The sequence below is a fragment of the Lipotes vexillifer genome, unplaced genomic scaffold, assembly GCF_000442215.2.
Source record: "Lipotes vexillifer unplaced genomic scaffold, Lipotes_vexillifer_v1.1 scaffold680, whole genome shotgun sequence".
In the NCBI taxonomy this organism is placed as follows: domain Eukaryota; kingdom Metazoa; phylum Chordata; class Mammalia; order Artiodactyla; family Lipotidae; genus Lipotes; species Lipotes vexillifer.
In genome coordinates this window covers 226,143-249,631 of record NW_006780838.1, presented here as the reverse complement: position 1 = coordinate 249,631, position 23,489 = coordinate 226,143, and the positions used below count along the sequence as shown (strand labels likewise).

General features: G+C 45.1%; 1 protein-coding gene across 1 annotated transcript in view; it reads right to left on the bottom strand.

Moving 5' to 3' along the window:
• The window catches only part of ZZEF1 (zinc finger ZZ-type and EF-hand domain containing 1), a 113,575-nt gene that overhangs the window by 20,074 nt on the left and 70,012 nt on the right, over positions 1 to 23,489 (bottom strand). Inside the window, exons 30-43 of the mRNA XM_007454251.1 lie at positions 23,023 to 23,485; positions 21,978 to 22,142; positions 18,496 to 18,615; positions 17,546 to 17,707; positions 15,827 to 15,956; positions 13,978 to 14,116; positions 11,936 to 12,101; positions 10,708 to 10,970; positions 9,198 to 9,355; positions 4,943 to 5,093; positions 3,390 to 3,529; positions 2,778 to 3,055; positions 1,506 to 1,680; positions 885 to 1,017 (exon numbers count right to left, since the gene is read on the bottom strand). Of these exons, the coding sequence (XP_007454313.1) occupies positions 885 to 1,017; positions 1,506 to 1,680; positions 2,778 to 3,055; positions 3,390 to 3,529; positions 4,943 to 5,093; positions 9,198 to 9,355; positions 10,708 to 10,970; positions 11,936 to 12,101; positions 13,978 to 14,116; positions 15,827 to 15,956; positions 17,546 to 17,707; positions 18,496 to 18,615; positions 21,978 to 22,142; positions 23,023 to 23,485 (2,643 nt within the window). The remainder of the gene's footprint in view (positions 1 to 884; positions 1,018 to 1,505; positions 1,681 to 2,777; positions 3,056 to 3,389; positions 3,530 to 4,942; positions 5,094 to 9,197; positions 9,356 to 10,707; positions 10,971 to 11,935; positions 12,102 to 13,977; positions 14,117 to 15,826; positions 15,957 to 17,545; positions 17,708 to 18,495; positions 18,616 to 21,977; positions 22,143 to 23,022; positions 23,486 to 23,489) is intronic.

The following is a 23,489-nucleotide window of genomic DNA, read 5'->3' as shown; positions in this document are numbered from 1 at the left end:
AAAAAAAAAAAGTCCAACAGGTTCTTTAATAGAAACTGACAAGCTAATTCTAAAATTATACAGAAAGACAAAGGAACTAGACTAGCCAACAATTCTGAAGAATAACAAAGTTGGAGAACCTGATTTCAATACTCAGGAGAAATCTACAACAGTCAAGACAATGTGGTATTTGCGAAAGGACAGATATATAGATTAATGGAACGCCACAGAATCTACAAATAGACACAAACATATATGGGTCAATTAATTTTCACAAAGTTGCCAAGATAATTCAATGAAGAAAGAATAGTCTGTTCAACAAATGGTCGTAGAACAATGGGATAGTCACATGGAAACAAACAAACAAACAAATAAATAAACCTTGACTTTTACATTGCACAGTACACAAAAATAGCACAGACAGTGCCTAGTGCTGAAGCTGAATGATAAAGCAGATTATTTCAAGAGTAGACCTGGGCACATAATGATGTACCTTCACTGTTCTATTGATGAAACAAAATGGAAAGTGACATGAATGCCAATACGATTATGTGACGTTATTTTACAGTCCTATAGCCACCTGACTCCATCATATATTTAAATTACCCATTAGAAAACAAATGACACTGGCAAATGAAAAGAGTTAATGTTCAGAACCTAAACATCTAGCCAACTCAAAAACACAGAGCCATGTACACAAAATAACAGTGTGGAAAGGGCCTTCAAAGTGATTCCAATTCAACCACATCACTTCAGAGACAAGCAAAAAGAAGTTCACGGAGCTATAACTTGTTTTTTAAAAATTCACATGCAGGGGAAGAACTAAGATACCTTAACTGTTTTTAGGGTATACAGAGATTAGACAACTGCCTCTCATTCTTAGAAAAAATAATTATGCTTGGGACCTGTCTTCCTCTTCCGGGTTTTGACGTTGACGATCACAGCCCTGTTCTTCTCAGTAAAGTGCTTCAAGATGATCACATTATGTGGCTCGTTGGCATTATCCATATAAACACAGCGGGTCCCCGCGCAGAGGACCTAAACATGACACAGACAGAAAAGGCAACTCAGCAGCATATAGAGCACAGTGCCTTTTGCTTGTGCTGCTGACTTCAACAAGCACTCAAGGACAGGGTTCTTCCCATCTCTAAGTCCAGGGCCTGGCACAGGCCTGGCACAGAACTGGTATAAGTGCTTGCTGGATAAAGCCATGTTTTCACAGTCCTCTTCGTCCCAACCAGCTGAGAGACGTGAAGAGTAGAAATGAGATCAAGATGAATGCCAAAGTGAACAACTGTATTTTGAAGTTCTCTGTAATTTAATATATTACAGTTACCTATGATTCAAAGCCAGGAAAATGAATCAAATGGCTAAAACTGTTAAAAACGCAAGTTGAACAAACCATCCCATAATCTTGAAAATATACCAACACTGTAAAGGCAAATTATACAACTAAAGGAAAAAAAACTTCCAAAGATATACGCTGTGCACATGATGAAGAGGAGGCCAGGCCTTCAGTGGCGTACCTGGGGGAAGCCGACCAGCACCAGCAGCGTGAAGATGTTGGTGTGCTTCAGCTGGAAGGGCAGCTGCTTGATGCAGTGGTCTGTGAAGGTGGCAATGACGTCACGCCACAGGGGGGCGCTGTTGAGTGACCGCAGGATCTCCGCCATGGAGCAGGCCCAGTCCAAGCCCACGCGGCTAGAAGGCAAGAGCTCCATTAGATGGCAGCGCAGAGGCTCCAAATTCAACTCATCAGGTCGCCACACTCAAAGGCAGACCCAGAAGCATGCCAATGAGCCATTCATTATATTAATTTAAAAACTACCAGAATGTTAGACAACTCTTTATCTGATCAGAAGCCTACTCCTCTATTCTTTCTTTACTTAAAGGTTTTCTTTAAATCATGAATACATTGTTGTGCTTTATAAAATGATTTGTTTTCACTGGTTGATATGATCACATTGTACTCCCTCACTCCCATTTTGGTTGTTGTTAATGTAGTGATTTTAAAACTGTAAACCCTCCTTGATTTCCTGGAATAAATGTAGTCAAAAACAAAACAAACAAACAAAAAAACTACCAGAATGATGCTTTTCATATAATGATAAGTGTGTGTGTGTGTGTGTGTGTGTGTGTGTGTGTGTGTGATATCAAGATTTGTTACTTATATACTCAAGTCTACAGCTATGCTTTAAAAAATCTCTATAAAAGTCACGCACCATGTGCACTTGTGCACACTCACATTCACGTACAGAAAAAAACGCACAGGAAATATATGCTAAAATAGCACCAGGGAGTTCCCTGGTGGCCTAGTGGTTAGGATTCTGGGCTTTCACTGCCATGGCCCGGGTTCAGTCCCTGGTCAGGGAGCTGAGATCCTGCAAGCAGTGTGGTGGCAGTGGGGAGAATAAAACAGCACCAGATGCATTGATGTGGTACAAGGCAAGGTGATTTTTCCCCTTCATTTTGGTTTTCCAAATTTGGTATTGTGATTATGTTACTTTTATATAACGAAAATAGATCTATTTTCTTCAACCCCAAAGCCTACACTTACTACTCTCAGGAAAGAACAAACCAGAATATATATCACCAGAGAGTGCCCAGACTGCACAGCTGTCTTAATGTGGGTTTTAAGCGCAGTTTTAATGTCGGTTGACAGTGTTGCTAATAAAACAAATTCTACTCTCACAAAAGATCCCTAGACCAGAGCACAGAAGCACGCTGAAATTAATCAGCAGCCAGATCACTGACCTAAGTAAATGAACACCAAGGTGGGGCAGAGTGAGGGTGGCTACCTGTCCAGACACACAGCTCCCAGGCTAAAGAGCAGGTGGGTGGTCTTCCAGCCATCTGGCACAATGGAACTGTCCCCTGCTGCAAACAGGTTGTGCTTGGCTGAGAGGACCTTGGTCACTGCGGCATCTACCTCCACTGGTGAAAGGCGGATGATTAACTGGCCAAGAAGACCCAGGGTGAGGTGATACGTTTCATTCAGGTGGCCTGCATTTGAGATGACGACCTGGAACATGAGTGGGAGCACGTGCTCCAGGTCTATCAGGGGGACTGTGGGATCCTGTCGAGAGAGGAGAAGAATCTGTTCAATACAAAAATCTATGTAACCACACCAGCTAAACACTCCATCTCCTTCATATATTATTTATAACTGGCCTGGTGCCAAAGGAATTATGCAGTGTCTTTCACAAATGGCTTAGGGACAACTGACTGTGAAATAAACACCCTCAGGTATCATCTTACAATCCTACTTGTAATTTATAATCCTACCCCAGGGATACACAGATGACTGCAATTAACAGTTAATTTCAGTATATGGCTTTCCAAAAATTTTTTCTATGCATAACACTACCCACCCCACCCCCGCTTTTTTTAAATGCCAATTTGTCTCTTACCGAGTTTAAGGGAGGTAACATGGCTGCTAATAATCCCAAAATCCTCTTCTGGGAACACTCAGCAAACACCTGCTCAGGGCTTGGAGTAACTGCCTTTTCCTCGATGGGCTTCTGAGATGATGCTTCTGAATTTTCAGCATCTGAGTTGTAAAACACCAAGCTTTCAGATTTTGCCAGGTTCTATATGTGTATGAAGAGGCAAGTAAACCACTGCACTGTTCCTGTGCCACTACAGAATCAAGCTGGGACTTTAAAAACCTATTGCTGAACACGTCTTACTCAAGGAGGTCTGTCCTGATCACCCTGGTTTAAGGTTGAGCCTGTCCTCCAATCTCTCCCAACCCCTCTGCGCTCTCCATTCCCCTGCTCTTTTGCGCTCATGGCATTTAATTACCTTTTAACACACCATATTATTTGATATTGATTGTTTACCGTCTGGCTTCCCTTCTAGATTTTTGTTTTTTTCAATGATGTATCACAAACACCTAGAAATGTTTCTGGAGCACAGCAGCTATTCAATAAATACTCGATGGATGAATAAACTGTATGTGAACCAGGATGCTGCTCCTCAGATGGAATCAGACCAGAGTGGATTTCGATGACCTGGATTGACATGGAGTCAAACTGTTTTCTGGACCTTAGAATTATAGGCCCTGCAGAGATAAGCGTCAGCCCCATCTGAGAGCTGGCCCCACGGACGGGGCAGGATGCCGGCGCTCACCCCTGCCTGTCACAGAGCGGCCGTGTGGGGAGGATCCCGCCTCCCCGAGCCATCCTGGACTGGGCTGACGTTGCTGCCGCGCTCCTTCTGCCCACAGCGCCCCCACTCCTGGCTCCTCAGTTGCCCTGAAACAGCCCTGACCTTGCGCTGCCATCCCCAGCAGGTGTCCGAGGGCCTCCACAGCAGAGTGCACAGCCCCTCTCCACTTCCACCTTCCAGTGCTCCACTCCCTCCCTACACACCTGCCCCCCAAGGGACTGCCTGGATTCTCTGGGGGTTCCCACTCTGGGGCCTTTCTTTGCTCCTGTAGTTCTTTCTGCCCTGAATGTCCTTCCCCCCAGTAGATCTCAGCACATTGAAGGTCCCGTGCAGGCCTTATTTACAAGGGCTTTACACTGACACAACCTGTTCCAGCTACACACCCATCACCGCTAACACCCACTTGGGCCTCTCTCCTGGACAGAATCACATCCCAGCTCAAATCAGTTACACACACCTTTGTCTTAAACCCTCCCAGACTGTCAGCACTGTGAGGGCAGGAGCTATGTGTCTATTTGTCTGACTTGGTCCCTGTTTCAACCCCAGGGCCTAGCACAGTGCTTGGCACATAGAAGGCACTCAGTAAATTAGGGAATAAACGAGGTAGGAAAGCAGGCAAGATGAAGAAAAGGTGACTTTCAAAGTGTTATCAGTACCATCTGATGCAGAACCGAGAAACCATGCACCCTTGGGTGCTAGCCAATTTTAAATTGTGTGCAAGGAATAAGTCAGGGACGGGTGTGCGTGCACTTTAAGATGAAAGAGATCAAGGTAACTGTCAAAGAGTCTTTACCTGGAAGTTCTGGAGGTGCACAGGCATCTGCAGGTGAGTCTGAAATCTGCGTCTGGCAGGAAGGACCCTTCAGTAGTGACGCAGCTCCCCCTGCCTTGCTCCTCTGCTTGCAGTCTAAAGGTCTGACTTCCTTAGGGGCATCCCTCTTCCCCTAAAAACAAAACGGTGAGTGTAAGAGAATTAAGGTTTCTTTCTTTAAAAAGTTTACTTGTTAATCTAATACAACTTTTAAAATCACTAGCCAATCAGTCTTCACAAACAAAAATACTTTTGAATTAGAGAATGCCCCTCGTTTCTGATAAATCTGTACTCTAATTAAGACAGTAATCACTGCATCACATCCCCCCAACACCTTCCAAATGCCGCTCTGTCAGAGCCTGCAGTCACATAAGCAATGGCTCTGGTACAAACCTCTAACACATTCTATTTATCTTCCAGAAGCCAGGTATGGACAGTTCTTCTCTTGGGGAAAAAGAAAAAAAACAGAGGTGTGGATTTCCTTCTAGCACAGTAAGCTGACTTTACACCTTTGAGAATTCCATTTTGGCAGAGAGACTTATAAAGGGGGCCCTCATTGGAGCTGGGAGGGTTTTCTGGGCTCAGGAGTCTGGCGGTGAGCTGCCCGCACTGGCAGGGTGACAGTCCTTGACCTGAATTTCCTTAGGAGTCACTCAGAGTCACCCCCAAAATCACCTGCACTCCCTGGGCCCTCAGGGTACTTTTCCTTGCTGTCACACAGGCTTACATGTGGAAACCAGGCCAGGCAGGAAGTCTTCTGTGCATGGTGGAGGCACCCTAGCTCCCAGGAGTCTGCGAAGGCAGGGCACTTTGGAGCCAAAGATGGAGCGTTGTCCAACACTAAACACTCATGAGAAGATCCTGACGTCTCCCAGCAGCAGCTGACTTATCCTCCCTTCTCCAGATACTGTAACCTCAACATCAATCCTACCCTCAACACCCCCCTAAGAAGAAAGTGGCTATAAGATTGTCCAAGAGATTTGCCTGAAGCACACCATGGAACCAAGATACAGAATGGAACTTGAATCTAAGCTTGAAACTGATCACAGCACCAGTTCTGTTGGACCACAGGATGACTGGAGCTTTCTGAGGTTTGTGGTAACCCTGCATCGAGCAAGTCCATCAGCGACATTTTTACAACAATATACTTTTTTAATTAAGGCATTCTCTGTATTGCCCAAGATACAGAAGAAGAAATGGAAATGGAAGAGAAAATGTGGGTGCTTGAAGAGTGGACTGGAAACTGGAGTACCATTTACTTGGCTGCCAACAATGAAAACATGGTAAGTGAAAATGGACCACTAAGGATGAACTTCTGCTTATTAACGAGTCATCCAATGGTGACATTGGAGTCACCTTTTATCGAAGGGTTAATTGTACACGTCAAAGCTTCAGCCTCCTTGCAAAAAAAACCCGTGGCTATCTGGTTCAGCACGCTCTACTCAGGGAAGGACTATTTATACACACTTCCTGATTGCAGAAAGGTATGTATTATTTTTCTAGTCAACATAAGTGAGGACGGCTTCATGACTTCCCTGACGATGGCACTTGCCAAAGGCCGTGATCTGAGCCCTGAAGACTATGAGGTTTTCAAAGAAAAGACAAAGAAAATGGCTGTTCAAGTCAAAAATATCATTAAAGTCAGTGACACAGATACCTGCCCCCGTGACACGAATTAGCGACTCCTCCCCCGTCCTCATGTCACTGTCGGTTTTTCCCTATGTTAAGTCAGCTAACTGCTTTCTGCATTTGGAAGATAACACATCTACATCATGAATCGACACATTGTCAGCTTCACCCACATGAAAACAAATGTGCCTTTACTTTCCACTGTGTCCCCTACCTTCTCTCTCTCCTATGAAGCTGAGATCCATAGACCTGACCTTTTTTCCCAGCTCTGTTCCTGACTTGTTTCTTGATCTTGGATTTCTCAATCTCTACATAAGTTTAAATACAGTTATTTAATAGAAAAAAAAGAGATTGTCCAAAAAGGGGACCGAGACTGGGAGAGCTACCTGCCTTGTTAAAAATGCACCCTCTGAAAAGATCTCCAACACTATAATCTCTGTACTATGTGGCCCTTTGTGGAAACAATATAATTCCAAAGTTCTGACTAATAATGTTAAGTCTTGATCTTCTTTCCTGTTATCACAGGACTCCAAAGAGCCACTGCAGTTGCACCACATGGCACTCAAGAGGGTCTCATTACTGGCCAAAGGCCGTTGTAGACAGATGATGTCTCTGGCTGAGACTGCTTTCTCAGTTGTTTAAAACAAAAAGTATCTCTAGACATGAGAGGGAAGGAGGGACAATACCCTTAATACAGCCTAGGATTGGCTAGAAACGTGCAGAAGTTCAAAAACAAGTGATTTGTACTCAGGGCCCAAATAGGATATGGTTCTTAGGGCCATTGTAGTGGGGACGTTTGGGTTCTGTTGTGGGCACAATGTTGGAAACTGCAATTTGCTAGAGAGAAGACTAAGAGCCAGAGGCAGAGGCAGGGTACCCTGGGTATACCCAGCTGCTGATGGGAAGAGGACCCAAAAGGTAGGGACACCTCAGGAATAAAAATAATGCCCTGGGAGATCCTTAGAAAAAGGCTGATTCCAGTCCCTAGGCAGGGAAAGCATAAGATAAGCCTGAAACATCTTTTTGTATCAAAAATTAAGAAAGTGCTCAAATAATAATGGAGACATATCAAAAGGACACAAAAGCCAGCTGGAAGTTTCCATTGGCCAAACACGAGACAATATGAGCATCAAAGTAAGTAATAAAAAGTAAATGATTTTAATCCATTGAATAAAAAATTCACCGAGTCCATTTTCATATAAATAAATGAATAAGTAGATACATGGGGAGTGCTGTGCTGATGGGTAGCATAAGATGCTGGGAGCTCACAAGAAGATACAATCATTCCCAGGCTCAAAGGTGAAGACAAGACTGCTGATTTATCCTGTCTCTGCTGATAATGTTCTTTCTGCCCCACCATAATCTGTGGGTGGGTACGATGCTGCCTGGAGAAGGGGTTTTGTGGTCAAAACAGGCTTGAAGGTTATTATGTCACTTGTCCTGTGCTGGCTCTCTGGCGGAATGAAGCTAATAGAATTTTCAAGTTTTTGCCAGCCATCTTTGCTTTTGCCTTCCTCTAAATGACAACAGGATCCCAGTGAGCTACAACCACCAAATGGGGATCCTCCACAACAGAGACAGAGGACAGAAACAGCAGCAGCTCTTGAGGCAAAGCCAGGGGCATTTACAGCACCAACTCAAGCTTTGGAGGCAGCATCATGGAAGCTCTGCTTGCTCTTCCACAGAGCAATCTTAATGTCACTGTCACAGGTTCCACCTGGATCCAGGAAGGCTTTTCTTCTACTTACACAAGCATATGCAAACTACTCTAAACTACATATGTAAACTACTTGGTAAGTAGTAAGCAATTAGTATCACATATTTGTTGGCTGAATATAAAAATAGTTTCACATATACAGTGTTCACCATAGGTCAGGAACCAATCTCTTTAGGTGCATAATCTTGTTCAATTCTTATAAAAACCACAGGAGGCAGGAAACAGGAGTAATTAACACTGACAGGGAACTTACTATGAACACTGCTTTTCTTAAAAAAATGTTTACTTATTTATCTATTTATTTATTTGGCTGTGCCGGGTCTTAGTTGCAGCATGCAGGACCTTCGTTGCTCCGTGAGGAAATCTTCGTTCCAGCATGCAGGCTCTTCACTGTGGCATGCGGGCTCTTAGTTGCGGCATGCAGGATCTTAGTTGCGGCATGTGGGATCTTCACTGCAGCATGCGGGATCTTAGTTGTGGCATGCAGGATCCTAGTTGCAGCATGCGGGATCTAGCTCCCCAACCAGGGATTGAACCCAGGCCCCCTGCACTGGGAGCATGGAGTCTTAACCACTGGACCATCAGGGAAGTTCCTGAACACTGTTTTAAGCACTTTATAGACATTAACTCAATGTATGTAATGCATGTAAATCCTCACAACAATCCTAGGGAATAGGTATTATCATTATTATCCTTCCATTTTTACCGACGAGAAAACCAAAGCCAAGAGATTCGGGTGACGTGCCCAAGGTCTGACAGAGGATCTGAACCCAGGTAATCTGGGTCACGAGCCTATACCGTTAACCCCTGTGTTCTAGTCCCTCGTGTGAAAGCTCTGAGCTCACCTGTGATTCTGCCCAGGGAAGGATTGTTACTTACACTGCGGTGCACAAATGGGCCTGCATCGGCTGGCTCCACAGCAGCCTGGATGGCTTTTTTCTCTGGCTGCTCCTCTGATGTCTGGGTGGGCACAGTGACCGGTGGGGCCTGCTTTTCTGAAGTAGAGTCACCGTCTGGCAATATACCAAGAAGAGCTAGAGCTTTAAGACCTACATGGGAAGCAAATAAGAGAATGGTTACAAGTTTTATAATAAGGATTATTCCCTGCAAATGCCGTAAATCACTTTGCTACTCTATGGAAATACATGGCTGAGTTCTCCACGAACTGAACCAAAGAGTACTCCATCCAACCTTCCACCCTCCCAGCCCCCTCGCCATGGCTGTCCAAATCTACTCAGCTCCTGATTTCAGACACCGAAAGTTTCGACAGCGGGGGATACTTGTACTTTATTAACCATAGAGGACAAAAGATACAATAGGACTGTCTGTTTATAAAATCATAAACATTAAAAGTTTGTAGTAGCCCCAAACAGCCAGACTTCTAAATTTCCACTGGCAAACAGACAACGAAACAGCTCTGAAGCACTGGTGTTACCCACCTGCCACTTCATCCAAGTCTGATTTCCCTAGTGTTTATTGGAATGGGGAGTTAGTCCATTATTCTGAAAGGAATTTAAATTACTCAGAAGTTGAACATTCACATTGTTTTTCTCCTTGGCACCCCTCAGTAGATTCAAAGTCATCTAGATATTTTATTAGTCAGACTTTTAAAAAAAAATACGTATTTATTTACTTATTTGGCTGTGCCGGGCCTTAGATGCGGCATGCAGGATCTTCGTTGCGGTGTGCAGGATCTTTAGTTACAGCATGCGGGATCCATGCGGGCTCTTAGTTGTGGCACGTGGGACCTAGTTCCCTGACCAGGGATCGAACCTGGGCCCCCTGCTTTGGGAGTGTGGAGTCTTAACCACTGGACCACCAGGGAAGTCCCTAATCAAACTATTTTAGTTATAAATAGCTCTCATCTAGAACACAGTTGTGTGGAAGCAGATTTGCACTCCAGGTTAACAAAAGGCTGCATTCCTTTGGCAAAGTTAAGTCTGGTGGATTCAAATACTAAATACTTCATCCCCGGACATCAAGAGTTTTAATTATTAATTTTTTTTACATCTTCATGAAATATTTTAGAGAAACTAAATGCTACTTTAATGCTGACATTTCTCTCAAATGAATCTGGGGATTTTTTTTAAAAAAAATTTATTTATTTATTTATTTATTTTGGCTGCACTGGTTCATAGTTGCAGCATGTGGGATCTAGTTCCCCGACCAGGGATCGAAGCCGGGCCCCCTGCATTGGGAACACGCATTCTCACCCACTGGACCACGAGGGAAGTCCTGTATCTGGGGATTTAAAATTAGGTTCCACTCCAGGGTGAGCACCTCTTGTGGAAAACTGGGTTTTACTGCTTCTGAACTGAGCACTGCATTTCACTTCCACTGGGGCTGTTGCTTCACAAGCAGCCGAGGGGTGGTCTGGTTTCCATGCATGAGGAACAATTACCTTTTCCCTGGTGAGCCTTCATCAGACAGTCCCCGACGAGCTGCATGCACTGGCTCCGCAGGGTGGCAGCACTGCTGCGGGCCTGGGGATCCAGCTTTTCGCCATCCACGTCCTCGGCACTGGCCAGGTGGGTGCTATAGAGAGCCAGGGCGGCGAAGAGCAGCCAGGAGTAGTTGTGGATGTAGGGCTGGATGAGCCTCTGCCGGTCGCTGATCCGGATGGTCACCATCGGATGGGCAGTGATACTGTGGGTAGGCAAGTGGCTGCAAAGGCAAGACATCTTTAAGGCCTACAGGCCTTTCTGAGCCCCCAAAAAGGGAGAATCGGGCCTCAGGGGACCACATGCACGGTCACAACTGGGCATCAGGTAGCTCTAAGACTGTGGCTATTGAGTTATTGAAAATTTAAAGACAGGGCTTCCTTGGTGGTGCAATGGTTAAGAATCCGCCGGCCAATGCAGGGGACACGGGTTCGAGCCCTAGTCTGGGAAGATCCCACATGCCATGGAGCAACTAAGCCCGTGCGCCACACGGCTGAGCCTGCGCTCTAGAGCCCACGAGCCACAACTACTGAGCCCATGCGCCTAGAGCCTGTGCTCCGCAACAAGAGAAGCCACCGCAATGAGAAACCCGCGCACTGTAACGAAGAGTAGCCCCTGCTCGCCGCAACTAGAGAGAAAGCCCGCGCATAGCAACGAAGACCCAATGCAGCCAAAAATAAATAAATAAAATTAATAAATTTATATTAAAAAAATTTTCAAGATGGGTATGGGCCCTCTCTTCAGAAAAATGAACAAACACTGCACATTCCATTCTGGGATTTCACAACCCCCAGAAGACTGTCTATGGAAACCAGGTGAAGTAAGAATTCCTTATTGTGAAGTTTCGCAGGGTGTGGTTATAGCATTTTGGTAACGTGAGAAAATGACCATAATCTTTAGAGATGGATATGAAGTATGCAGGAAGGAAATGATTTAAGGTCTGGAATTTGATTTAAAATACTTTAACAAAGGAAAATAAAAAAAAAGAATAAGCTAATCACACACAGCAAAATCTTCCTAATTGTTGACTCTGGGTCATTGTTACGTGAAGATTCATTGTACTACTCTCTTTACTTGTGGGTTATGTTTGAAATTTTTTATAATGCAATTTTTTTTTTAATTATTAAAAAAAGGGCAAAAGAATACATGAAGAAAAGTTTACCAGGCTAGAGGTCATCTGAGACATACCCATAGGAATATTTCTTGGCCGCATAGCATCCATAGCAAAGGTCAAAGTCATCGCACACATTGCAATTCATCCTCCGGCCTATGATCAAACCCTGGCAGTGGTCACACGTAAACTCCATGTTGACCATTTCGTGGTCATCTCCGTGGCCCTCAGGCTTCACCCCACCTGGGGGAAAAACAGCAGTGTGAGGTGAATTGGGCAAAGGGCTCTTAGAAGGGCTAGTTTCCAAACCCAAACCAACCCCAGAAGCAGGGTTGTTCCCAACAGATTGATCAGGGCGTCACAGGCCACAGGAATCTTCTGGAGACCAAGGGTTCCCCAGGTGGCTCTTAGCATATGCAAGATGTTCTTGGCATGGAACATCTTAGCAATGGTACCATGCATGGACCCTGCTTTTCCAGCGCAATACGGAGTCTGATCAAACAGGTCACCAATCCCATCATGACCTCCATCTGGCAGCACAAGTCCACACACCAATCTGTGGGCTGTCTCCCATGACCTCTCCTCTAACAAATATTGGTGTATTCTTCTTAACAGGCACTGAGAAGTTATCAGGTATTTGCTCTTACTTTTTCATTTCAGAATCATAGATGAAAACAGACTCCATAACCACAGACCCACTGAGTGAGAAAGAATGTTAGTCACGAAAGAGGCTGACAGCTCTGGTCTCCTTCTTACTCTGAGTCCAATGGGTCTCTGAGCCCCGTCATACACCCTGCTCAATGCTCCTTACCTCTGACCCACTTCAGTTCCCACTGCCAGAAACCCAGTCCAGGCACTAATCCCCTTGTCACTATTGTGACTGATTTCCTAAAGGAAACTCTTACATGGACAGAACCCCCTTTCTCTAGCACAGCTCTGGTCACTTCCCCACTGTCTGTAGACTCATTCAAATTCCTGAGCCTGGTATCTCTGGGTCCTACAACCTGGACCCAACCTGTCTCAATCTATCACTCAGCAGCAGACACTGGAGAGTCTGTCTAAACACACTACATACGCTCACTCCTCTGTCCCTGGACCTGCTCAGCTTCGGACCAGTTCTAACTTTCTTCAAAGACGAATTCATATCCCATCTCCTCTGCAAGCCTTCCTGCAATGGTAGCCTTCCCTACTTCTGAACTTTTCCAGAACAATCTATACTGCTCATCTGTAACTCAGCATGTACACTCTTGTCCTGGAATATATATTTTGTGAGCAGGTCCAGTCTCCTGCTAAGACTATAAATGCTTCCAGAGCAGGGGCTGTATCTTATTCGACTGTGTGATGCACACAAAGAGCATTCAACTGCTTACTACTGACAACCTGCTTTATCTCAGCACCTACAAGTCAAGAGGATTCAAGACTTTCTGACGTTTGCTTGTGTGTATTTTACTTCTTATAAACACTGCATGATTCAGAAGGCAAAATCATTTCCTGAAAACTCAACTGAATGTACATTCATTGGTGCTGAGTGTTTATCAAGTGCCTATACCCAGCAAGACAGAAGATGACAGCACATCACATAACAGAGCTCTGGAGTTTATCATTCAGTTGGGGAGATAAGGGTCATATTCACCAACAAGTCAGAGAACACTGCTGGGGCAGTATTGTTACTGTACAGTGGGAGTTTAAAAAATGACAAGATCGGGCTTCCCTGGTGGCGCAGTGGTTGAGAATCTGCCTGCTAATGCAGGGGACACGGGTTCGAGCCCTGGTCTGGGAAGATCCCACATGCCGCGGAGCAACTAGGCCCATGAGCCACAACTACTGAGCCTGTGCGTCTGGAGCCTGTGGTCCGCAACAAGAGAGGCCGCGATAGCGAGAGGCCCACGCAACGCGATGAAGAGTGGCCCCCACTTGCCACAACTAGAGAAAGTCCTCACACAGAAACGAAGACCCAACACAGCAAAAATAAATAAATTAATTAATAAACTCCTACCCCCAACATCTAAAAAAAATAAAAAATAAAAAAAAATAAAAAAAAATAAAAAAATGACAAGATCACAGAAAATAGAAATGCTTATTCCTTTTGGGTATGGCACACTCAGGCCGTGAAATTTACCTAGGAAGCAAGTCTTGCAGAGATCCATGTCGCTGCACTGCAGACACCGGTAGCGATGCCAGGGGGCAATTTCGTCACACCCATCACAAGAGATGTCCACGTTTAAGAGGTCACAGTAGCGAGCAATAAACATGTGCATCTATAAGATGAAATAAAACCCAATTAACCAACAGACTTTTAATGCGGCCACTATTCAGTAATCAATCCATCCTTCAGTATGTACTTAAAATATTCCAGGCACTGTACTAGGTGCTAGGATTAGGAGATGTAGGAGCTTAGTGTCTAGTTGGGAATTCCCTGAAGCAAACAGATGACAGCACACAGTATGACAGGGGCTTGGATAGACAATTTCAGGAGGCTTACAGGGCACGTGGAGGTTTTTCAAAGGTGCTAATTCCTCAGGTGAGACCTGAGGGGCAAACAGGCATTAGCTGGCTGGGGGTTAGGGTGGTGGGCACGCCGGATAAACGCAATAGCAAGTTCTACAGGAGGCACAAAAGGATCAAGGCAAGGGCTCATGAACTTGGCAATAATTCCGTATGCAGAATACAGTGTGTGTGGGGGGGTAACCAGATAAAGTTAGAAAGGTTAAACCACAAGTGCCTGGGATGCTAGTCTAAGGAGTCACGGACGTTTTAAACAGAAGAGTAACTGAGCATTCTGAAAGCTCCTCTGGTTACTGAGTGAGAACGGATCAGAGGGGGCAACACTGGAGACAGGGAGACTGACCCTGACAGCAGCTGTTAAAGCACCCCCCCAACAGGTGATAAGGGCTGGACTGGGCCAAAAGTGAGATGGTGGAAGGTGGGAGAGCTGAGAGGTAGTAGAAGGCAGATGTGAGGGACCTTGGGGGCTAACTGGTTATAGGGGCCCGTGAAAGGGAAGGGTTAAGAACAACATCCAGATTTCTGGCTTGGGTATTTGGCTGGACAAGGGTAGTGTTCACAGATACAGGAAACACTGCAAAAGCAGCACTGTTTGCTGGCACTTAAGAAGAAAAACTTTCTGGGGTAAGAGTACGGGCACCATTTCATGAGCAAAACAAACTGTTTTACTGCGAAGTCCCTGGAGGCTACAGTATGCTTTATCTTTACGGCCTAGAAATAAGGGAAATAAACCACTAAGTCACCATACAGTAGTATAGCATAGCAAATATGCCAAGCCACCTTAGAATGGCTCCCAATAAGGTATTAACATACAAGAGAGAAAAATCGCAAAGGCCAAGTTGGTGTGCTCCATCCAAGCACCACAGAGATGCCAAATGAGCAAAGAACTGGCACATAGTAGGCACACAAACTAAGAAAATGAATGCATCTGAAGCAGCAGATGCCTGGCATAATGTGGCGGTGACAGATAAACCCCTAATGTGGAGATGGACATGGCAGGCTATGTGAGCCTGATGCCTCTACACATATGAATCATGTAACTCTGATTCTGGGCACACATGGCTGCTTCCACGCTCACCAGGCAACCTTCTGATTGAAACATGACTTCCCAAGTGGCTTGCCTAGAGGAAAAGAATGTACCACGGACAACAGAATCCAGGGCCTTCAGCAATTCTATTTCTCACTATAAATTAATAAACTGGCACCTAATATTTTACTTCAGCCCCACGAGCCTATTTCCTGTGAATCTAGTTCTGCGGGAGGGAACCACCACCTGACTGTGGTCAAGTCAGGATTCAGGGCCCCTCAGGTTAAAGACTAGGCTGGGTGATGGCCACTCACTAAGGTACTGACTGCCACCTGGAGCCCTCTCAGGGGACAGCCTGCTGGCACTCCCCCGCACAGACTCTCCTCTCCAAACTCCTAGCAAGTCACTTCAGGTTACTCTAGTTGAGAGGTCTTACTTTCCTCTGCTTCTCTGGATCTTCCTGGGCTATTTTTTCATACCAGGCCTCAAACATGCCATCCTGACACTCATCCATCCATTCTGAATTCTGCTTGGCATCAGCAAGCTCATCTTCTTCACTCCATTGGCTGAAAGAAGGACATAAAGAGAGAAAAGCATGCCTCTCCCAATAATCAAGGAAAGTGCTTGTTAGCAGACTCTGTGTCCTATGGGTCTAATAAACGAGGCACTTTTAAACTTCTGAAGGGAAGAGGTCAATTTGGTTTTCAAAGCCCCAGGATTTGCCAGATGTTTGATAGATATATACCAATAAAAAGGGAGAAGCCCCTTCCAGAGTAAACTACAATGGGTGAGGAATTGGAGCTTGAAAGGTTGTACCTACATGGCATAATGCCACTCAACAACCATTTGTGGTGAACCTACTATGTGCCAGGCACTGGAGCCAAATAAAGCAAAAAAAAAAAAAAAAAAAAAAAGTCCGATTTGGACATGCTCAGCACACCCTAGTGGTAGCAGCATGAGAAGGGAGTCAGGAGACCCTGGGGCCTCAGCTCTCCCGCTGGCTGCTGTAAGACCTGGACACACCAATCAGCCCTGGTCCTCAGTTTCCTCATTTCTAATAGATAATCTCAGGGACTCCTTTTAGGTGCAAAATTACAGATTTCCATAATTTCAGTTTACAGTTTGTTTCAGCAACCGGAATTTTAAATACACAACTATTTGCTCGACAGCAAATGCAAAACATCTACCAACCAACAAATACACATTTGTTCATTCGCGTGTTCCAACAAACTGACTTCAGGCCTACTCAAACTGAGCTCTGCTCCGGGTGCTATGGGGAGTGGTGAGGAAGGTGCGGTCCCTACTCCCAAGGACTGCGTCACGTAGGAGCAGGCGAAGCTTGAAAACAAGAAGCAGGCTGATGGCTGAAGAGCCAGCAAGCTGATGCCCCACCCATTCCTCCTCCTTGCTGTGTCCCAGCCCTCCGCCAAGAGTTCCCTCTGACAGCAGGGCAATGGCTGCGGTTTGTAAACAAGGAGACCGCTTAAATTCTATGTCCTTTTCCCAAGATATCTCTTCTGAGAGAGTGAAAATTGATGTTGACTCATTCACTGATTTCCTCCTAATTATCTCCTCTTGCTCTTCTTCCCCCTTTCTCTTCTTTCTTTTCTACAGACATGAGTGATTAATGGGTAAGTGGAATGAGAAGTGGAAAGAAAAAAAAAAAAGAAAACTTTGCATACTATTTTTTCCCCTCATACCTTAAGTCCTTCTAATGTGCAAGAGGTTACAGTGGCTAAAAATCACACACACACACCACCACCACCACCACCAACAGAAAAGGATTCTCCAATTCAACAAGCTACATGAGGATCTCCAAAAACGAGGAGAAAACTCATGCTGAGTTCACAATACCACCACCACCAGTTTATATACAACACCATGCACCAGATACCTGCTAAACACTGAGAAATGGAACTCATTCATTCTTCGCAGCAATCCTGAGGTAGGTACTGTTATTACCTCCAGCTCTAAAGATGAGGAAACTGAGGCACAAAGGAGTTTAAAAAGTTGCCCGAGGTCATCCAGCTAGTATGTGGCAAAGCCAGGATACTCCCCAGAAAGTCTAGCTCCAGGCCCGAGCTCTGAATGTGCTACGATCCCTGTACTTGATTAGTTACTGTAGGAACTGCAGAATGCAGGACTGTGTCCTTACCTGATCACACTGTCATGGACACTTATATTTTCTTGTGACATTTTCATGAGGAGATCTGGTAACTGAATGTCAACAAAGAAGGTGAGATCACTGGGTTCCCAGCCCATATCCAAAAGATGAAGCAGGGCTGTCTGGACACAGGACAAGGCAGGCAGCAAGGACCTGAAGAGGCCACGAAGGTGAAAGTTACTAAAGCTGCCCATCATCCACGGAGACAACAGAAACAATGTGAATCAGAGACCTGGTGTGCTTGTCAGTGGAAAACAGAAGGGAACGCCAGATTGCTGGTTTGGGTTCCTTATAATCTTTTTTCAAATTTCTCAGACTCCATACAAACCTTCTTCAAACAACAGATTAAGCAAAAGAGTTCTGAAAGCATAAAGAGAAAGGTCTCCACCCTGCTAGGACTACCACAGGGGACACTTTACGGTAAAGGACCGAGTAGTAAAACTCACCTCTGATAAACAGCAAGGTCAGGGCCAGGCCCAATTAGCCTAGGTTACACAGCTCAGATGTAGAGAAGAACCATTTGATTTAAGGTTTATGTCTAAACCACTTACTATGGAGGAGACCGGGGAATGGCTTTCTATTCAAGTTTTGTTTGTTTTTTAATTTTTATTGGGATATAACTGATTTACAATGTTGTGTTAGTTTCAGGTGTACAGCAAAGTGTGTATTCAAGTTTCTAAAACTGAAAATAACAGGTTACAAATTTTCAGATGAACCAAAACCCATCCACTTTAAAAAACCGTACACACCATATAGAAAAAAGGCTGGGAGAAAATATACTGATACGTTAACATTAGCAATTAGCTCTAGACGGTAAGATTGGGGGTTATTTTTATTTTACTCTTTGTGCTTTTCTGTAACAGTGGACATGTATTTCTTTAAAAAAATCAGAAAAAAACAGAAATAATTTTTTCTCTAGAAATCATAAAATTATCCCGTACCTGTCGTTTATGTTACTAAATCCTTTAACTGCTTTGACCAAAAACAGAACAAACTGATAGTAAGTGTCTCGAATTTCTTTGTGTAGATCCGCACCACAGCCCTCCAGGTGTCCAAAATAACTAGAAACAGAAGAAATTACCAGTCACTTAATTGCCAGAACATTAATCACTTAATTGCTAACGAAGTGGCACAGAAACTTAAATAAATTAAAACATAACTTCAGAAAGTAACAGACAAAACAGCAAGTGACTCATCTGCTTGGATCAAGAAGGTTGCCCACCAGGAGTATGGAGATGACAATTATTAACCTTTCTTTGTTATTATAAAAACCACCCTTCCCACCACTACCTGAGCGCCTGGTACCATGTTAAGTATTCGTCACAGATTACCAAACTTAATCGTCTCCACACAGTCACGCCCACCCCTCTGCCTCCCTTCAGTGACGACTTTAGTGCCAAGCTCAGTGTCTTTCCGACCTTGATCCTTGTCACCTTGGAGACTCCAACACCCATGGGAACGATGCCCCAGTTCTGCCGTCTCCGGATCCTCTGCCATCTTCTCCTCCAGCCCCTTTGCCATCCCCGTCTGATGGTCATTTCCTTGACCTTGCCACCACAGTAACGGCGTTCTCTCTGAAATCCTGACTTCAGAGCATCCTGCTCTGACTGACCTCTCACCCTGCTCACCTACACTGTGACTCCCACCAATCCCAGGGAGCCCCAAGCCATGACGCTCCCTCACGTTGACTATCCACCACTGCCGCCAGGCTTTCTCTTGGCCCCGTACTCAGCTTCAATTCCATGGCCCGTCACCATAATCATACCTTAGCAATCACCAAGTCATTTGCTGCCTTCTCCCTCCACATAATTGCCTGAGAAATTATACGCCAACATCAAAATAGCTAATTGTTGCTGGAGGGAACACCACACAACCAAGCTGACTAGTAGCACTTTACGTTCACAACCATAATTCTCAAATAATCTCTCCAAACTGTCAGGCAATAAGACCGGCTGTCTCAATTTTCACTACTGTTTCAAACCTCCTGCTGCTTCTTAAACTTCCACTGCCTCCTCCTAAGCCATCATTTAGAGCTGATAACTACCCTCAAATTTTATATTTTGAAAAGAGAAATGATCCCACAGGAACTCCCCCATCTTTGCACCACCAAACCTACCAACCAACTTGCATCTCTACCCCAGTGTGTTTCCTCCTGCTGCCAGAGATAGTCTCCCTGGCTCTCAAAGGCCGACCACTATACTTACACCACTGCTACTGTAATTAAGCCCTCCTTCCTGCATCGAGTTTTCCTCACTACTGACCCACTCGCGCCAGTGTACAGTATACTCTGCTATCTCTTCAAAACCCTCAGCTGATGCGACATCCCCTGCAATTACTATCCTAATCCCCTGCTCCCCTTTAAGGCCAAATTTCCTGAAATAATTGTCTAGTCTCCCTCTCCATTTCATCACCCCCATTCTCTTCTCAACCCAGTCCAACAGAGCTTGTGGCCTCATGGCTCCAGTAAGACTGCTGTCAAATCTAGTGTGTTCTTGTCTCGCTCAACCTCTCACATCAGCATCTGACACAATGGACCATTCCTATCTTTTTTTTTTCTTTTGGCTGTGTTGGGTCTTCGTTGCTGTGCACCGGCTTTCTCTAGTTGCGGTGAGAGGGGGCTACTCTTTGTTGCGGTGCGTGGGCTTCTCACTGCAGTGGCTTCCCTTGTTGCAGAGCACGGGCTCTAGGTGCATGGGCTTCAGCAGTTGTGGTATGCAGGCTCAATCGTGGTGGCGCGCGGGTGCAGTAGTTGTGGTGCATGGGCTTAGTTGCTCCACAGCATGTGGGATCTGCCTGGACCAGGGATTGAACCCGTGTCCCCTGCATTGGCAGGTGGACTCTTAACCACCACACCACCATGGAAGTCCCATTTCTATCTTTTGAGATACGGTCTTCTGTCAGCTTCGACGGCACCACCATCCCCTGGTTTTTGCTCTTGGTGCTCACTCCCTGGTCTCCTCAGCTGACTCCTCTTCCTCTGCTTGACTTCATCTAAATAAAGAAGTGCCCCTAATGCTCAGTCCAGAGCCCCCTCTTGTCCACCTCTCTGCACTCTTTCTAGAAGGTCTCATCTGGTCACACGGCTTTATGTACCATCTATATACTGACAACATCCAAATTCTATCCCTACTCCTGGTTTCTTTTGAGAACTTTAGACTCTTATCTCTATTTTCTCATATTTACTTGGGTATGAAAGAAGCAGTTCAAACTTAACATGGACAAAACAAAACTTTTGATTATCACCCCAACCTGTTCCTTCCATACTCTTCCCCTCAGTAAAATGTATCACCATCCACCCAGCGGCTCAAGTCAAAATCCTAGAGGTTTCTTTCCCCATGACTCTTTTCATTCACCCTCTACATCTAATCCATCAACAAGTCCTTACAATTCCACCTCCACAGTGTATCTTGAATCTCATCCTTTTCTCTCCTTCTCCAGTACTATCTCCTGGTCCAAACCACCTCCACCTCTTGCCTGGGCTACTGCAGCAGTCTCTCCACTGCTTTTCTTCCTTCCACTCTTTTTCATGTAGTAGCCAGAAGTATCTTTCATAAATATATATCACAGTGTGTTCCCCTTGGGCTTAAATTTCTCCAGGGACTTCCCAGCTACAACTCTGGGTAAAATCCAAACACCTTAAATCATATCCTACAAAGCTTTACGTAATATGGGCCCTAATTTTCTGACCTCACCTCCTCCTATTTCTCTCGCTCAGGCACACTGGCTTTCTTTCTGCTCCTTGGGCTAATCCCCCACCCTAGGGTCTGTGTGGTGGTCCTTCTGCCTTTAGTGCTGCTCTTCCCTCGGATCTCAGGTGGTCAAGTCATGCCTTGGTTCCATGTTCTCCTCAGCCTGCCTAACCCAACTACACAAATTAGGTCACTCTGTATGAAATCACCACATAGCCAGATTATAGATTATATTTTTCATTTGTTTGTGTTTGTTTTGTTTTGTCTGTCTCTCCTAAACAGAATACAAGCTCCACTAGAACAAGGATCTTGTCTGCCTTGCCCACTGCGATATACAACGCCTAGAACAGTGGCTGGTAGGGACAACACTCGGGAGGTATTTACCGAGTGGCTGCTGAAACAACCTTGTGAGGTACTTGGATTTATGTTGTTACGGTAAATGAGCATTAAATGTGGCCCACAGCTTGCAGGAGCCAAATGATGAGTACGGGTGCACAGGCAAAACAACCCTCATTGGTAAAATAAAGCTGATAAACTCATCAAGAGGAATAAACATGTTCTGGTATTTACTTACTAAAAGGATAGAACCCATTTTTCTTAGAGAATGAATTGTTCAAAAACATAAATTTGTATCCTACATGGAAATGATAGAGCTCTTACTTAGAGAAGACAATCAGGATTTCTTTAAAACGACCCCGGCTTGTCTTCCTCGCAGGCTCGTACTTTGGACTTACTTGGTAAACTCTTTCTGGCAGGTCAGAAGTTCCAACAGGAAAAGTATGAAAGGCGGGTGGAAGCAGTGAGGCTGCCCAAGGGACTCTGTACAACACTGAATGATCCTCAGGACCTCGAGAATGCTCCGGGCTTGGGCCTTCCTCAAGGAAAGAACCTTTACAACACTGGAGACAGAACTCAAGTCAGGAACACCCAGAAAACTCTCGAGCTGGGGCAGAAAAAAAACAAACCCGCTACCCAAGTTCTGATGCCATATTAATAAAAGGAAACACTATTGTGAGGTATCATTCAGGAAGGATAGCAAGACCTGTTTGCTACTTTTAGTCATTACTCGGCAGCACTACAAATCAGTTCACTGTCCAGAAGCCCAACAACTCACGCTGAACAATTAATTCATTAAAAAGGAACTCTGTCTCTGTGGTAAACCAGGGACAAACTTAGGACAGGAAATTAAAATATGCAATACTTCCAGAGGTATAGGTCCACTGACAAGTAATTTTGCCAGAAAACATCAAATCCTAAATTTCTCCCAGCGTTAAAATAAGACAAATTTATTTTGGCAGCTACGAAGAGAAATGTTTCTTTTCTTATCCAAATGGTACGTTATTGATATAACGTATATATAGCATAATGTACAAATCTCAAGTGAAAAAAATACTTCTTTAAAAGAAAAACAAAATCAAAACTTTTTTCTTGAACATTCTAAGACAAATCTTGATCTGTCCTCCAAGTATTATTTGCTCGTTTTTTTTTTGTTTTTTTGTTTTTTTTTTTGCGGTACGTGGGCCTCTCACTGTTGTGGCCTCTCCCGTTGCAGAGCACAGGCTCCAGACGCACAGGCTCAGTGGCCATGGCTCACGGGCCTAGCCGCTCCGCGGCATGTGGGATCTTCCCGGACCGGGGCACGAACCCGTGTCCCCTGCATCGGCAGGCGGACTCTCAACCACTGCGCCACCAGGGGAGCCCTATTTGCTCGTTTTTAACATGAACTTCAAGTCTTTGACAAGACTGGGTACCTGCTGCTTGAAAAGAGAAGGCGCTCACCTCTCGTGGGAGAGTGACTGATCTTTAATGAAGTCCATGGCATCCTTCAGCACAGGGTACTTCTCTTTCACTGTGGGCAACGGTCTGGCCTCCTCCACTGAGCGGAAGGAGAGCAGCCGGAGCCGCCCCCGGGTGAAGGGAGGCCGCCGGGTGGGAGTGGAAGGTGACGAGGGCTCTTCAGCTGTGGCAGAGGACACTTCCGTGGCAGGAGCACCACTGCTGGGCGGCAGCGTGGGCAGGACATCCAAGCCAGGACTCCTATCTTCCACAGCAGGGGGCGCTGCTTTGGTGGGAGATGCAGAGGCTTGGAAATGTTCTTCCACCACAGAGCTTGTACTCTGGCGCTTGTCCAGTGGCCGCAGATGATCTGTGTCATCTACAGCCACCAACTTGTCACAGCCTTCTTTTGAACTTACACCCATGTGCAAAAATTTCAGTAGTAGAAGACTCTTCTGAATACACTCTTT